The 18,281-nt window shown below is 38.0% G+C and overlaps 1 protein-coding gene across 6 annotated transcripts in view; it reads right to left on the bottom strand.

The window, feature by feature from the left end:
* The window catches only part of DCAF5 (DDB1 and CUL4 associated factor 5), a 68,177-nt gene that overhangs the window by 20,049 nt on the left and 29,847 nt on the right, over positions 1-18,281 (bottom strand). For all 6 annotated transcript variants that reach the window (XM_085580320.1, XM_085580321.1, XM_021547091.3 and 3 more), the window contains exon 6: positions 12,659-12,872. In XM_085580320.1, coding sequence (XP_085436446.1) covers positions 12,659-12,872 — 214 coding nt within the window. The remainder of the gene's footprint in view (positions 1-12,658; positions 12,873-18,281) is intronic.

Genomic DNA, 18,281 nt, shown 5'->3' with positions numbered 1-18,281 from the left:
ATGGCATGTAGCAGAACCAATGGCAGAGTCAAATTTCAGTTATACTGCTGTAGACAGTGTAAATAATTCTCTATCCGTCCACTAATGTTAGGCTGCTGTTTAAGCAATACAGCCAAGAAGCTGGGTTTTTAATTTTATTATTATTATTATTAGGTAAGGGGAAAGGGAGAAGAATAAAGCAATGGACCCAGTTTGTCCCTCTTCTAACCTTTGATGAGAGACAAATTCTGTTTTGCTTGGCTCAAATATAACTTTCATTCTCCTGGGAAACATAAAATCATCAGGCAAAGTAACACCAAGCAGTGAGGAGACAAGTTCTGGACAAACACGGAACTCAGAAGCAAATAAACAAAAAAATATACACTATCACTGAAAAAATGTCTATCAATTTGCATATATTCTGTTTGCAATGCCAATTACATTAGTGTAGTGTTTGGATGTTTCCTATCACAAAAATGCAAAAACGAACCACTAAAATCTCTTCTCTGGTTTCCTGCTATCATAATTCAACCATTCTTTTTTCCCTCATGTTTGAGAATGCAGGATGTGAGTAAGCACTCATGAATGCAATTCTGCTCATTTTCTGACAGGTAAGAAGCACTGATCAAACAAAAGCTCATTTAAAAGCTTGTGCACACTAGTTCAGAAACTCATAAACCCATACTTTCCAAGCCAGAAATTATTTCTACAAGCCAACATGTTCAAGCACTTAGGCAATTTACCTTCCAAACTGATCTGACGGTGCCAGGAATATGTGCTTCCCCTTTCATTTGGCTGCTCATAAATGCTAGCCCACAGCAGGCTGAGCCACTGTGCCAAAACTCCAAGGATTAGGGCTTATATAGGAAACATCCCAGCAATTAGAAAGAAAGAACCTCTAATATGTTTTGTTAAAGAAATACTGTATGGAAAAAAAGTCTCATTTGTATAGAGATGCTGCCAATTGTTACTATTTTTTACCAAATTGTGTTGTTGAAGTAGCAACTAGTTTGCCAAGGACACATGACTAAAAACAGACTTTTAAATAAAACACCTCAGTATCTTGAATTTATGACCGTGTCTTTTTTTCTTTTTCTTTTTTTTTTTTCCACATATCATAAACTAACAGTGATAGGGCCCCAAAGTGACAGATTTCAGATAGCCTGCATAGGCACATAGAACAGAAAAAAAATGTTATGTACATGCCGGGAATAGAGTGTCTGTGATACCCTTCAAATCTGCCTCCAAAATTATTTGCAGAGGAACACCGTGTGTCCTGTAAGACTCCATGATCACATGATCAATTGTGCAGGAAATCTCATGTGTCACTGCCCACAAAGCAATATACTATCTGCAAAGACCGTTGACCCCAGTATACTGCCTTTTTTTTTTCTTTTTTTTTTTTTTTTTCCCCCTTTGGCGATAGAAAAATTTAGAGTGCCCTTGAAGTGATGTGTAGTAACAGCAACTTGATGCACTGTCAAGAGTGTAAACAGGAGGTCAAGGTAAGCAATTCCCCCCGCCTTATCTGGCATTTTTGAAGCCACACCTCGGGTATTGTGTCTGGCTTGGGTCCCCCAGTACAAGGGTGATACTATCACATTGGACAGAATGGACAAGAGGGCTGCTGCAGCTGAAGGCCTGTGACCTGCATGGGGTGCAGTGATTGCAACCCCTGGATGTACACAAGTGGTAACAAGGATGTATTTTTGTTTATGGATGTGTTCTCAATTAAACCCTTGTTTTAACTCCTGTAGTAATTTACTTTGTTCTGTTTCAGCAGTATTAAATGGCTTCCTTTAACCTCTGTACTAGGAGGCTTTGCTTAAGTGGTGGTGACCTTGTTCAACTGCATATTTAAAGACATATCTCCCAGAACTTCTTTTTCCCAAATGTTTTTTAATATAAAATGGTTTTGAGAGGTGGGTTGGTTTTTTAGTTCTCCTAATTTTTTTTTTTTTGTTCCTCTAAGTCTAGCAGCAGAGATGTCTTGTATATTTGTATCGAAAAAAAAAAAAAAGTCCTAAAGTCCTAAAAGAAAAAAAAAAGGGGCCTTTCTTTTACAATTCTTCTACCTGTCTACAACACTTGGCTAAAGTATTCTGGAGTGAATTAAGAGAAAACAAGTAGGAATGAATTAAACATCTGCAATGCAATTATGTCCAGCCACAGAACAAGCTCAGCTTGGGATCTGAGCCGAAAAACTACTTATGGCTTTAATCTTGACACAAAACAGCCATTAGTAAATGTCAAAAGCATTAACTGATAAAGTCATGTACACAAGTTTGATGTTGTTGAGCAATGTGCTGTGAGTTGTGAACTTTTATAAAAAATTAAATTTATTTTGATGGTTAGGTCTGCCAATAATCACCACAAATTGATCATATTCCACAACATATCCAAGTATTTTGTATCTCTGCCATTACACTGCCACCACTGTAGCAGCCAGAACTGTTTTCCACTCTTTTCCTGTAAAGATACCTTGGGGATACATGTTTTGCTGCTGTTCTCACAACACAGGATTGAATTCCCAAATGCATTCCTTTTGTCTTTTCCTGTAAGACTAGGTGACATGGGTCTGAAAAGTAGAAAGCAGCTTTTCTGGTCAAGACCAAGAGATTGCCAGAAGAATATCATGACTGCAGCCATTGCAAGAACAATGTGCCACATGAAGCTTCAAGGGTGGACACTGAAGCTGCCAAAGTCAGATCATGCCTGATATCCCTTGCATGACGTTTGGAAAACAATCCTCCATTCCACTTAGTACTCTCTGCACAAGACAATCAGGACCTATGGCCTCTAGAGAGCACAGCTGGACTGATGTTACTAAGACATTTACAGGACCATTTGTGAAAATTTTTCTTTAATATATTCATTAAATATAACAATAAACCAATAGTTCACTGCACTAGTTCATGTTTGTAGAATAAGGATTAAGAAAACTAAATCAGTCCCTGTTACTAGAAAAAGAAATAATTACTATTAAGTTCACCAAACTGTAGTTAATAAGGCTCAAATCCTGAGAGAGTGTTGTAGACTTCTTAAAAATGAAGGAACAGAAAGGAAAAAAAATAGAAGGGCTTGAGAAAGGGTAGATGAAAGAAAGTCATCCTGAATATGGTTAGGCTCCACTTTAATTGTGAACAAGGATTTTTGGTCCTGAGGGAATAGATTCCTAGCAGAGTACCTTCTATTCACTCACTTTAAGAACAAAAGCCCAGATAATCAAATCACAGAGGCAAGCCAGGGGAAGGCAAAAACGTGTATTCCCAGAGACAACTAAATAGCTAAGCCATCAAGCACTGTCCTCCTTCCACCCTCCCCCGCAAAGACAAACTCAAGCTGAACATAACCTTAAGAACCACTGCAGTGCTAAGTTAGGAATCAAACCAGACCTTGCATGAGGAGCTCAGATGGCAGGGGAGGGGGGAAAACAGCTCAATATTAAACCCACCCATTTCATTGTCTGTCTTTTGCTTCTGTATCTGACCAGGACTTCAGAAATCAACATTTACAATATTCACACAACCACAAGACTAGACATAGAAATACTTGCTGTTAAAACTGGATTTTTTTGGAAGGACAGAGTCAGCTTCTATGCCTAGCTATTAGCAACTATGACAGGAAAAGGCTTCCAGATGACTATGAGCTGCTGATTCAGAAGTTTGCCTTAGAAGGAAGAAAACTCTCAGGCATGGTTAGAGTCTCCTCCTGGGAGAAAACACCAATTCAGTCTGAGCTTCAAGTACACATAGAATGCTTAAAATGAACCACCATCAGGAACCCAAAAGAATTACATTGGACTAGCACTCCCCACTCATTCCACTGCAACTCTTCTCATTTTCTCTCTCCCTAAGGAAATTACAGCAGTCGATATAAATAAATTAAGATCTAATCTGCTTCTGTAGTCTAGTAACAGTAGCATTAGCATTGCATTTCACAGAGTACTACCACTCTAGAGAATTTGTTTTTTGTTCATAGCACTGCCAGTTTGAAAGCTTTCAAAATCCCACAAGCTACATTTCCTCAGGTGCTACTAAATACGGATTATTTCAATAAAATTTTGTCTAAATTGCATCTTATTTTAGTCTCTAATATCCACATTTCCTGCTCCCATAAAATGTCCTATATCAGATAGATTTCTGAACTTTTGGCCATAGATAAAGGACTAGCAGACATGGATCATGTTTTCAAAAGTATCAGCAAATCTCTTGAATGGTCCTACTAATGCAGGGGAGAACAAGAAGAATATAGGAGCCTTTCTTAAATGCACAAATCAAAAAGCACCATCACCATATAATTATAAATGCATGCACAAACAACAAATAAAGGCACTGAAATTATAACCATTTTAAAAGTAAGTACTGCTATGTAACTAGCAGGAAAATGCTTGTCAGACTCGAATTTCATTCTGCTGTTTACAGCTTTGAAAGAGACTACACTTCTTAAATCTCAATTCCCACTGACTTGGGCATGTCTGCCCTTTCTTCAGAGGGGCCAATGAAACTTGGTGCAGAAAAGATCAGAGCAGACAGAATTTTTCTCAGGGTTTTAGTGAGCTGTCCCTTAGGTTCATCAAGTAGTGTAAAACCCACATGCTGGGGAAGAAGCACAAAGGCATCCAAATCTGAAACAGTTAGGCTGGTGCTTTGCATCTGCCCTTTAAGAGACAGGATGTACAGGCCCTCTATTTTACCTGTAACACAGCATAATTAATTGGTGGGGTGTAGACTTTTGGTTCTTTTCCTATGATAAAGGATCTGGTTTGGGGCAGTCTGCTAGGCTCAAGTCTGAATTCCTCAAGACTTGCACATCACTTCTGTGGTGGAATACGCACTGATAAGCTTTGAGGAAAACACAGCTTGACATGAAGCATCACTGAAGTCTGAAAAATATTGTTTGTCCAAAAGAGACTGGAATTCACAGCAATCAGCTGTGGAAAAGGAATCCCACTTACATGAAGAATATAAAAACTGCGTATTTATCCAAGGAGGAAAGGTTTCCTAAGTAAACAGGGCTTATGCTATTTTGTTCTTTGTGACAGCTTTCTGTGTCCAAGAATGTCTAAGCCTAACAGCCAATTTCAAATTTAATAAAGAATTTGAAGATTCCAGAATTATGGACTGTACAGAAGTAATCTATAACAAAAGAGCAGCTGTCACACATTTGGGAGAGAGACACCCTGTAAGTAGCCACTGAAAACAAAGGAGTACCATAGATACATCCTACTAACTATGGAAACCCCAAAGGGTTGAACCCAACAAAATCCCAGGGTGAACATGACAATCTGCTTCTCATGGAGCTATTTCAAAGGGGATAAGCAAGCTATAAACAAAAAGAAGCAAAGCGTAAGAAAGCTGCCCTCATACACACATGTATATTTGTGTGTGATTTTTATGTATGTATATATAAATGTATGTATATAAAACCACAACCATGAACACCGTTCTTGTTATATGTTACATTTTGTATGAGAAGTATTTGGCAGAACACAAACAAAATTTTTTATAGCTGCTTCTAGACCTTTTGTGGTGTCAAGACTGCTTGACACATCTCATGTAAAAAAGCTTCCCCTGCTATTTTTCCATTTTAAAAAATTACTGATAATTTAGAATTTGATCATAGTTTCATGTTATTTGCATTTTCTGCAGGTAGAAAACCCACAAATTTACTTACAATTAATCTTTATTGTTACGAGTATCTACTAACCAGATAGAAAACAAGGTAGGGACACAACTATGGAGGAAGAAAAGACGTTCTCCTATTCCAAAAGCATCAACAAACAAACAAGCATGGAAACAACAAGGCAAAACAATTAAGGACAACAGTCAACAAGTCAAGTATTTCCATTTCTTTGCAATTCCTGATCTGTCAGGCTGGTACGTTTATGCTGATGAATCTAGGTGTTGATGAATCTAGGTTTTTTTAGTATAGAATTCCCACCAAGTGTAGCTTGAAAGACTGCTATAATCATCACTGGCTGACTTCCTTAGCAGGCCTGTTCCCACCCCCACGTCTTCTGCTATCATTGGAACCTCTAACAGCAGTGGTCTGATTCCGTAGCTACAGCAGTAAAACCTCATACAAATTGTCATGAGTCATTCAATATAGTATTGTCATTTATGTATTTCAGACAGATCCTACAGGGTCAGATGGGTGCTAGCACAGCCCAAGGGACGTACAGACTGTCCCCTGAAGGGCACACTGCCTTGTTGGTACCTCAAACTGCAACCTCAGTCAGAGTGGCTCCCTCCTTGTAGCAGCTCTCACTGTCACCAACTAGAGATTCTTCTCTCCACTGCAGTTAACCAGGAGATGACAAAATAATGAGCAGTCACCTGTGCAAGCTCCTAACCTCTTATTCCTGTCTTTCAAAAAAAAAAATCTTAAAGTAAGAGGAGACATAACTGAGGAAGCTCTCTCTGAGATGTGTTTTGGAAAAATTACAGCTAAAAAAAGAATTTACCTACAAGGTATCTACACACACAACCTTTTCACTTCTACTTTATAATAAATTCTGGGGCACAAATTATGGTTTGTTTTTTTTTTCAATACTTAACAAATTCAAAGAGGGCTCATAACACTGTAAAAACAGACATCTTTTTTTACACCAGCCAGGACAGCCTGTACTCTTTACATACTACCCTGTACTCCTTGAGACTGTTTTTCAAGAGGCTGAAACTGGCACAAAAAAGAACTCTAAAGTTTTCCATCTCAGCCAGAGAATCAAACAGGTGAGTATAAAAGTCTTTTTAACAACAGAAGCTTTGTTCCTCAGTAAGAAGCATGCCTATCTCATGAACTGGAAAAAGTAAAGCTGTGAGACACAGCAGACTGGAGAAACACAAATTGCTTCTAGTACATAAATTTCAAAGCCAAAAATTTGTATTCCCACTCCCTAAATCCCTAATCTTACAAGCAGCCAACTCTGAGTTTCAAATGCTTACAGAAGTGTCATTAAGAATAATCAATCCATCACCATTTTTACAGCCGCCTTTTTGTAATGCAGAAAGGCCAAAACAAAAAGTTTATTAAGGAACAAAAGCAACTTAAAAATCCTTACTGAGGATTTATATGGCAGAGGAAATATTTCTATTACATTACAAAGAAATAAATAAGTCTATCTGAGCATATGAGAGGTGCTACTAACTACAGGTTTCCCATGATGTACTATGAGGAACACAAAGCCTGCAAAATTCAAAGTCTCCTGAGTCTGAGTTCCACTCCATCAGAATTTAATTTCAGTATGGGTTCTTTTGGGCTTATGTATTGCTGTGCAGATGTCTAAAATCCTCCCCGAAGGGCTTACAGGAACTCAGAAAAAGGAGACAGGAAATGGGGCTGGCAGGATGCACCAGGAATGGGAGAAGAGGCAATCAGAACAAGAATGGTTAAAGAAAACTCATAGCTCCTGCTGTTGAGACCTTGATTCCGAAGAGGCATTTTCAGTATGACCCTCCCAATGTCAATTACCAAAAAAAGAGGGGAAAATTAATAAATCATTTCACTTCTAGATAAATCTTATGAATGGACTTTATATGTATGTATTATGCATATAGCTAGAATTTTAACTGCTATTTAGATAAAGCAAAAGCCAAAATACAGTGTCATCAGTAATTCTTGGAAGAAACCAAATTTACGACAGAATAAAACATCGATTTTCTTTTTATCCAAGCACAGCAACATATTTGCATGCTGAATGCTTTTCATATATTAAGAAATGCTGACTGAAGTAAGTTACTATTCATTAGGAAGTCTTCCATGCACAGGAAACTTAAAACGTATTCTCTAAAATAATAATTCCCTTTCTTCTTTCTAGTTCTTAAACCTAGACATTGATAAGCACTACTTCCTGTGATAAATGACCTTCAAATTAGATGACACAAAGAACACCAGTGAATAAAAATTATCTTTTTTTACAAAGGCAATATACAACCATACAAGACCCCTGGCACCCATACAGCTAATCTTGTTTTTGGAAGAGTTACATTCGTGCAGTAATTCTGTCCTGCAAAAAGCTGGCTTGTCCCTAACCACGGCTATTCAGAAAACGAATTTCAACATAATGAGGGCTGTAACTTTATAGGGAGTTTGAGCAGCCTTGCAGTACCGTGAGCAGTGCATTCCTGAAACTCTCCTATACCAGTGTAATGTCAACAGAAAAGGCTAAGTGGTGATGTAATGTCTGAGGGCATGCCAGAGTCAAGACACTTTTTGTTTGAGTCACAGGGTACAAGTTATTTCTCCCCACCCCCGCCTTTTTAAAACAGGCAATACGCAGTTGATTTTACAGCCACAAGCATTATAGAGCCTCACATTATCTACACAGGGAAAAAACAGGAATGAACCAATAGCATTCATCGTTGTGACACAGGCAACAATTCTTGAGCAAGAAGACCTTTTGGACTATTTTAGTTTGGAGAGTGGGTGTGTTTTGTGGTTTCTTTCTGGGCCTTTTTTTTGCTGTTGCCCATCACTATAGCTCCTGAGGCTCCTACACTTAAAAACACACTTGGGTACCTAAAGTCCTGCAATACTTTCTGTATCCTCAGATATAGGAAGATATTTTCTATACCAGTCTAGCAACTAAAAAGCCTTAGTATTTAATCAACATTACCCAAATTCTAATGCTGACAAGAAGAATAGAAACTTGCCCAGCACTGTGACATGACTAGAGAGACTCCGACATTTAACATTTGTATATAATCAAACACTTGTGCATACCAAAGTCAGTGGGACTTGGGTGTATAAATAAACTGTTTTTAAAATTCTGGACCTGGATGCCCAGAAGGAAGGATAAATTATGTTTTCACACAAATTTCTATAGCCAACAAAGGCAGTGGGAAGCTGAGAGTCATGCTTGATCCATCCAGCCTACCTTACCCTCCCTCTCTTTCACAGCTATATGATTCAAGTGAGCTCCTGGATAATGCAAATGCCATATAATTTTGAACCTGTTTATCAACCAACATCAGAGCTCTTCCTCAAAAAGTAGAAAAATTGGTGTAATGTGAATAGGTCATTACACCAATGACAGGATGAAAGAAAAAATTCTGAGAGGAGCACACAAAGGTAAATTTAAATGGCTGCAAATAAAATAGCAGGTAAACAATGTCTCTCAAGCTTTGGTAGTTGCAAGAAACAATAAAAGCACGATTGTGGCATTTCTAGGAAAAATGCTCATGTACATATATATATGTATGTATGTATATGTATGTATGTATGTACGTACACACAGCATTGTTGACTTTGAAATCAAGCTCACAAGACTAGGACAATAACGCTTTTGGGGGCAAACAATAGTTTACAAGGCCACAAAGAGAAACAAAGCTGTTCATTCTCTAAGATCCCCATCACTTAGCTTGTGCTGCAACCCATAATACCTGCAACAACTTACAATCACATAAGCATTTCAGAACGTGTTCTTAAAAAAACCCACAAAAACAAACAAAAAAAAACCCCAAAACCATTGTAGTTAACAAGTAAGTCTTCCTGCATTTTGTACCTTAGAGCATTAATGATAATATCATTCTTTGCTACGAGGTTTCAATCTACTTGTATCTCAGATGCTCCAGTAAAATGAGGTGGTAATACAAATCACTGCATGCCTGCTGGTAGCAGGCTTCCCTCTAGAGTGACACATCAGGAGTTCTGGCTTCAAGTCCTTTTAAGCACCTATCACAATCTGTGAACACTAAAAAAACAATACTGAGAAAATATTAGAAAGTCTAACCCCCATCAACAGACAAACCAATCAAACTGTTTTCCAACTAGTAGTCTGTGTTCTGTTTCTGCAAAGAATTTCATCAATTTAACACACATACCTTGTCAAAGTAAGGACAACACTTCTGGTCATTTGGGAACTTAAGCATTTGGCTTCTTAAGATATAAGGGCAATCTCCAAGAGAACTCTTAAGTTGTGTGCTTGCAGGTCAGAATCTGCTCATTTCTGCCATACCAGAATGCAATCCATAAGAACAGGGTGTTATTTACTTTTACTGTAGATTTTCACCACTGTATTAAAACAAATTTCCAAAGGCAACCCAAAACTAACAGTTATGGGGTTTTAAACCCTGGTGGCCATAATTTACAAGAAAACTTCCTGTGAGCAAGCCATTTGCTATGTACAAACTTCAGAGAAAGATTAGCAAAGGCTATAGTTCTGTGAGGAGCTGAGTCTCACAGAGCTGAGAGGCCATGTCTCCATCTCACATCTACCTTCTGATCCCTATATCACATCCAAATGCTTATCAGAGCTCTCTGAGTGTCAGTACAAGTCATTAACCCAGGAAAATACATAAACACTGGTGCCAAGTTAGGAAATGGTACCAGTGAAATTACCTCTGCTGGACAAGAAAGGCCTCCCCCTTTCAGCAGTTCACTTTTTTCCCAATGCTATTGCATTCTAAACAGTGGCGAGTTAAGGATAATCCTTTCTTATTAGAGTTAAAATATATTATAGAAATGCAACTTTATGAGATGAGCTACCTATGCAGACAACACATAGTAGTTTTTGAACACAGGAGACTCCATTTTTAATTTACTGTTCTCTGTAAGAAAGGTACAACCTAACTATTTAAGACTGCTTAAAAGAGAAAAAATATCAAGTTGGCAGTTTAATAAAGATGAAAAGAAGAATTGAAGACAGAGAAAATCAGAGGTTCAATGTGAAAAAACTGCTGAAGAAGCCTTTCTACTACAAGTGCCACTCACAATTTGAAAGCAACTTTCTTATCCATAAGTCCCTTCAAATGAGCCTTAGCCCACACAAAATTTTGATCCTATGAGGAAATACAAGCAAGGTATTCTGTGAAACTTACTTTGCATGGATCTCAAATGAAAGACATTCTTTAGAAAGGCTAAGAACAGCAATATTAAAAAGGAGAGGCAACTGGAGACAGATTAAATTGCATATAGAATTATTTCTTCTTTTGATAAATTCTGATTTGCAGGGGTGAAGACTTGTGTACATTATACAAAAGCATACTTGCTGTATAGAAGGGCAAAACTAAAAAAAAATGTTATCTTTTTATTCACCTTGTCTACCTTAACAGTATGTTCCAACTCCAACCTTCTTTTCTAGATACACCTGCAACTGGAACTGGGTTCCCTGTAAAAGGCAGTCCCTAGGGGCTATCCCTGGTGTTGACAGTCTTAGCCACTGGATTTGAACATTACTGGACAGTTTCAGACATAGAGTTGGAGTATGCAATGGCATTTTCTGAATTCATTATCATTTTTCCTTCACGTTAGAAGATGGGTATGAGCTTGTGTCTAAATGTCAAATTCCACATCTCTCTAACATTCCATAGAAAAGTTCATCTTCTCTATTAGCTTTGTATAGTTTTATGAGAAACTATAATTGTCTTTTGCTCTGATTTCCAACTCATTAGCAGCATTATGTGCTGCTACTTATCCAAACAGAAAGTCTGTCAAGCCACAGAGTATAAAATTTTTATTAAAAATGCAGGCTCCTGAAGTATCGCATCAGCCTGATACAGAACAGACACACTCCTCCTGTTAAAATAATACCATACCCATAAGAAAATGCCTTAGAAAGCAGAGCAACATATACTAAGACTTTTTTCTACATCTTTAGTAACAAATAAGAAGCTAAATTATGTGTCAGAGTTTACACATAATTTATGCTCTACACCAAGTTCCAGAGGAGAAGTGTGTTATTGTTAGGCTGACTAAATAATGGATCACATATTATCAGTGGTTTTCTTCTTAACCAACATATGTGTTTTCCCATGTTTTATAGTAAGACACCCAAATGTTTCAAATGAGTTTCATTATTACATTTTCACACTCTTGTCAAAAAATATTCAGAACTAAGGAACACTGCTCAAGTTCACTGACATGAATGTATTTCCTACTTGCAATCTGAAGGAAGCTCAACTCTGCCTCCTGCAGCAGCAGCAATAGAATTAGTGATGAAATTCTGACTGCAAGAATTTTGCTGATGACAGGAAATTTTCAGATCATAGTTTGATACTATCATAGCTTGAAAAGACATCTTTTGTCCTTAAATAGTGCCTGTGGTTATTAAATACAGCTGTCCAAAGACAGTATCTGGCTCTAGAATCATATGAACTTCTGTTAGTCACTTTACATGTGACCTATTTCTTTGTGATTGGTAGTAGGGATAGAGCCTCCCCCCAGGGAAGTAACAGACTATCCCTTCCTAACCACCTGCCATCACTCCTTACAGAACACTTCCTACAAAGACCTATCCTACCTAATCTAATAGTCAAGAATTAAAAGAGAAACATTATAATTTGAAATAAGAATTAATAACTCTATAAATACACAATATTTACATTTTGTGGGATTGCCTCTATGCCACTCTCTAACAAAAAATGCAAGGAAGATGCCTCTTTATCATATGTACATGAGCAGATAACATTGGACCTAAAAAGATGGCAAATATTTTCTTCCGAATATAATCTTCCAAGTAAGTATGAGATCACATCAAACAGCAGGTAGAACTTCCGATGTGTTTTGGTATGTGTTTCCCTTCTTTCAGAGCCCACATTGCAAAACAGTTCTGAATAAGCCTGTACATGTCCTGCTTCCTGTGTTATCTGCTGAATCAGAAAAAAGCCACCCTCACAAAGGTGTTCTCAAACAGTCATGGAAACTCTGGAAACTCAGGGCAGCATTGCTTGCTTATTACCTGATCACGGTCACCTGCAAAACAGCAGCTCTTCATAGTACAGGAGTTGAAGTAGCCTTGGTTGTCAAACTGGAAGACGGGCAGGCGGCAGTGGATGTCGTAGAGCACCGGGGGCAGGCGCCGGCGCAGGGCCAGCAGCTGGGTGCCGTTGCTGTTGAACCGGACGCTCATGGCACTCTGAAGGGAAAGGTTCCCACCATAGCGGAGCAGTGAACTGGGAAAAGACAAGTGGGAGTAGGTGACATGGGCTGCACGTACCAACTCAACTACTTCGACAGAACTCTCTTTAATCTTACTGAGGCTTTTCAAACAAATAAGCCCAGTAAACTATAAGTTTTTCTTATTTAGTTTCTGCTTTCAATTCCTGAAAAATCTTAATATGAAACCTGAATGACAAGCTATAAAAAGGCTATGTTTGTAAAGTCTTCAGAAGAGAAAAGTTAAAGACTGTGAGTAGTTTTGTTAATAACAAATTTCCTGCATAGGAGCAAAGTTGGACAGAGCACTTAGCCTTAAAAAGGCTCTCCTTTTACTTCTGGGGTGTCTGCCTTTGAGACTGACCCTACCAGCATTCAGCCCTTTTTGTCAGCTGGTTCTTGAACCAGGCAGCCTTTTGCCCTTGCTCTGGCACCAGATGGCATTTTCTCCAAATGTAGACAGGTTGGCCATTCTCTCTCTTCTGCTTCTATTTATATCTCTACAGGGCATCAGAGGATGTTTAAATTCCACAATCAGTTCCAGATGTTTTAAATAAAAGGACATCTTACTAACATGTTATTGCAAGAAATGCTAAAATAAGTCACTTAGCTAATCTTGAACTAGCTTCATCTAAAAATACTGCCAAGTAGGCAAGACAATTATGTTATCACATGACATTATTACCTAAAACTCTCATGTGGCAAGATTAGCTGGTTTCCTTGTCCCATATAAGGCTGTATATTCAGAGCTGGAGTGTTTGTATCCCATTCTTATTGACATACACAAAACAAAACCAAAGGTTCACAAGTTTCCAGACTCTCTTTAAAAAAGTAACAGAAATTGAATTTGTTCCATAAAGGAACCAAAAGTTAATCAAAACACACCTTAAATGCAACTTGTACAGATTTTCTGTTCTTTTCAAAGACTTCGCTCAGTCTGTGTACTTGAAATGATTGTGTGTATGGAAAGCGAGACAAAGATGGAAGACATTTTATCCCTTTTTTTGTTCATTGATCACTGACACCTTCCTAAACAGTACTAGAGTTCACTTTTTTGTTAACACTTCTGTTTTGAGCAAAAAACATCAACTCTTATTGAGAGCTGTGACTTTTATGCCCCTTCTGGACCAGAAAAAGCATGCCAGCTCAGAATTTGTAATTTCTAGAGGGAAGCTTACTCATAGATTTTAATGCATAATATTTTCTGATATAGGCCTTTGCCCCAACAACCGTGAACAATGAGTCACTCCACGTGGATGGGAAGCCACATTCCATGCAGGTTGAAACATGCATCATTGCCTGAGATACCTTAAAGTTAAAAACCATTGTTCCTAAGCCAGAGTTAAACAAAACCAACACAAAATACATAATGAATGCCCTAGAAATAGGCTGCTCTCTCACATAAACACTCTTTGTGAACTGAACAGCCAAAGCCAGGGCACAACAAAGGCACCAGAAGTCACATTTTCAAAGCCAACTAACTAGTAAGTTCTTAAGGCTGGGCACCAAAACTTCAGAACACTTCTATCAGTGTGAACAGCTCTGGTGTCTGTTCTCCTCCTCCAAGGCAAACTTGTCAAGCTTATATTAATCATGTTCAAGGTATTTAATTAAAACATGAGAGAATTTAATACTAGAAACTGTAAGCTTAGAGACAAGGATTTAAGATCCCTCCCATCAGCCCTAGTTTCTGTTAGTTGAGACTAATAAGGTACTCAGCTCAAAATACTCAGGCATTAAAAATCAAAACAAAACAAGATAACCAAAACACATAAGATATTTTTGCCTTGCCCTCTTCTGATAGGTCTTAGCAAGCCATTTATTTTTCTGTGGAATTTTCCACTTTCTTCAAAAAGGACAAACAAGCTAAAACATCATAAACCCCCCAAAACCCCAACCCAACCAAGAACTCAACACAAAAAACAGGCGGAAGAAACAATTCCAGATTTTTTTGGCTAAGAAAAGTTATTTTTAAATAAAAATATATGAGTTGTCCAACATGAATAAGAAGGTCATAACAAATATGCACCAACCAGACTTAATGTTTAGGTGCAAACACTGCTGCACTAAGATTAAGCTTCTCTCCTCATAACCAGTTTTCCCCCTTAATCCAAATCATGGCCCAGAATTCTCTCCTGCCTGCAAGTGAGTGAGCCTACCAGATGTCCCATCCTTTCAAGTCTTCAAGTGAAGTTTCCATTGTGACTAATATTATGCCCTGCCTGAGATCATTTGAGATTATATTTTATAGCAATAGGAGTGCAATATTGAACTGGTTTCCATCAGATGTTTCATTAAGCTCCTACAGCAGTCAAAGGTACCAAAGCAAACACTTGGAATTGAATTCCGTATTGTGTTGCAGTAACTTCGATGTAACAAAGCTCCAAAAGAATATTTTACTTCAGAGATTAAAGGAAAGAAGAGAGACTAGAACTTCAGAAGAAAATGTCCACACATGAAAATTAAGGAGCTGCTAGTTAATACTTCTCAAAAGATCCATAGCTTTGCCTGTCTCAGACCCTCACTCCACACAATTCTGCCACACACATGATGGAAATACAGTCCCTGTTGCAGTTTTTTAAACATTTGGCTCAAACAAAATAAAAACCAAAACCAAACAAATAAAATGAAACCGCCACACTAACAAAAAAAGCAGTGAGTTAGTTTGACTGATACAGAAAGAAATACTAGAATATCTGTTTGCCATTCATTTATAATGTAAGAGTAACGACTTTTTCCACTTGCCTTAATTCTGGCCCCAAAAGTCTGATACTATAGCTCCAAGTGCAGCATGGAGCATTTTGCTGTACTAATCACAAGACAGCAGTTTTCTGTTTTCCCCACCCTGCTGTGTCCTGATTACTTCCTCTCTGCCTTTTTGAAAGGACTTGTTAAATTAACTGCACAGTGTTTTTCTTTAACAAACTCTGAGAAGAGGCAGCAAGTATTCAGGTGGGGATGAGGTGAACAAACTAACACAAGCCTCTACCAAACATTCACTTCCTGATCCAAACAGAGGAAAAATATTTGCTTGCTCTCTCTTTCCCCCTAGGACAGAACATCTCAGAGACATGTTCACAAATAAGAGGGGGGGATGTGTATGGAGGGAGTGCAGCTCATGGCTCTATCTTGGTGGCAAAGCTGCTCACTTAGTTCTGTTTAGAGGATACATAAAGGATTTGAGAAATCTCTCTCTGCCTCATACTGCAGGCAGTGCACATGGTAGCAGTACTGAGAACTGAGGAACCCCACGACTTCGGTAACTTGCATCATAAAGTTTTGGTGATTTTAGAACAACTATGATGATTTTAGGAAAAAAATAATAATTGCCTGAGATGCCTTCTATAGTATCCGTCTCCATCAAAAGTGCAGGAGAAAAACAGTCAGCCCTCTCCAATAAAGAAGCCAGAAAAAGTTATTTTTTACAGTATTAAGCCACTACTAATACTCATTAGTACTAAAGAGGATGACTGAATCAAGAAGCTCTAAAGACCTTCAAATTAATCAGAATGAGAGCTTTTGCACTTTCTTTTTTTTTTTTTTGGTGGGGTGGGGAGGGGAGAGGAAGAGAAGTGTTGTGTTTAAGCATGTTCAAATGACTATATCCCCTTTCCAAGTTGCACCAGGGTGTTATGCTGTACTTTTAGTCAGTGTTACTTTTGGATTTCTTCACACAGGATTATGTGGGGCAATGTAGGCATGTTTGGATATGTTGCTCATGTTAGAACTGCTCCTTACTGCATGCACTAACAAAGGAGTTTCAGAGGCAACACCTTGTTGCAGTTCTAAAAAGTTTACTGATGCATCACACCAGTAACAATACTCTCATCTTGAAGACACAGACCAAGACAGCTAGTGAGAAATCTGAAGGCAATACTAAAAGGACACTTCTGAACAAGATGAGTGCTCTTTCTGCCAGAGGCATTATTTTTATGAATCCAAAGCCAGACTACTCGGATTTACTCTGCTTCCAAATTTGGCTCACCCAGACAGCTGTGGAATGCTGATGTTGCCTACCAGCTCTGGAAGCAATATAGAGAGAGACACACGCACTTCTGAGTTTTTTAAAAAGTCAGATTGTATGATTAAGAGAAATATTTAGTCCACAGATGGAACATTGCAATCCAAACACACATGCTGGAGTGGAGGGAGGCTGAGGAGGGAGAGAATGGACGATTCTATGCAATATGGTCATTTCCGTAGCTGGATATGCAGCACACAGGCAGCAGCCAAGGGCCAACTAAATACCAGCTCAGTCAAACAATAGAAGGCTTTGAATCCACGAGCAGCAGCACTAATGTAAATAATTCGGTTAACTGGCAGTTAGTGGAGTAAGGGAAGGAGCAGTATCACTGCATGGCAGTATAGACACTGTCCTTGGGACAGCAGCGTCATCTAAGAAGAGAAATTAAATAAGCAAGGGAATAGTGTTGGTATCATAAACAGCAGTGAGCGAGACTAAGTTAATGAAAGAATGACCTTAAAAGGAAAGAATGAACTGAATGCTTGTAACTAATACACACCATTGCATACAACTGTGTTTGTCAGCAATTCTGTAACCACAAAATTGAGAAACTTCTAACTGTGCAAAAAAATAACTGGAATGAAACTTGGCAAAAAGAATTTTGGCCTGGAAAACTGCAGAAAAGTTTGGGGGTTTATTTGCAAGACAATTATTGTGTATTTAAAAGGACAGAATTCATATATAGTCTGAAGCAAACACTTAAGAACCAAAACAACCAATAACAGGAAACTCAACACAATATCAATAATCATGCAGACCTTTTTAAAGTAGATTATGAGTGTCCGAAATCTCAAGATAGTTTCTTTGAAAAGCAGATAAATTGCGTCTAGTTGTACGTCATTTCACTGTATTACGAGTGTTAACAAATGTGAAGGAAGTCCATCCATGTATAGAGATTAGAAGGTATACAAGCCATACTCAAGATTTTATTATTTTTCTGAAACAAGGTCATTTTTCTAAATCATATAATCACTACTTCTGATTATCTTACTACCTTCACAAGAACTGTCTCCAAGAATCCTTACCAGGAAGTAAGGGGTATTTGCTTGGACATTAAACAATAACCAAATAAAATAAAGGCTGTGCATTATTAGCAAAACTAATGTCTTTGCTTTCCTTCAAAAAGAAAGTACAATTAAAATCAACTCCATCCACCAAGATAAGAAAAGTACAGAATTCAGGGTGAAGATTCAGCATGTTCAAGAATGTAACATCTCTTTGCTGTTTATTGTTAGGGTCAGAAACATAAACTAGTTCAAAATGGAATCTCCCCATCATTAATGAACTTTCACACATGGCAAACTTGAAGGTGAATAGAAGCTTTGCTGTTCCCTCCAAACCACATGGGCAATATTTGAATTTTTTAAGTAACTGAAATTCTTATCTGATAAGACTTCAGAAA

This window comes from Lonchura striata, chromosome 5 (genome assembly GCF_050655825.1).
Source record: "Lonchura striata isolate lonStrDom1 chromosome 5, ASM5065582v1, whole genome shotgun sequence".
Lineage (NCBI taxonomy): Eukaryota > Metazoa > Chordata > Aves > Passeriformes > Estrildidae > Lonchura > Lonchura striata.
The sequence above is the reverse complement of the archived record's forward strand: the minus strand, read 5'-3'. Positions and strand labels throughout refer to the sequence as shown.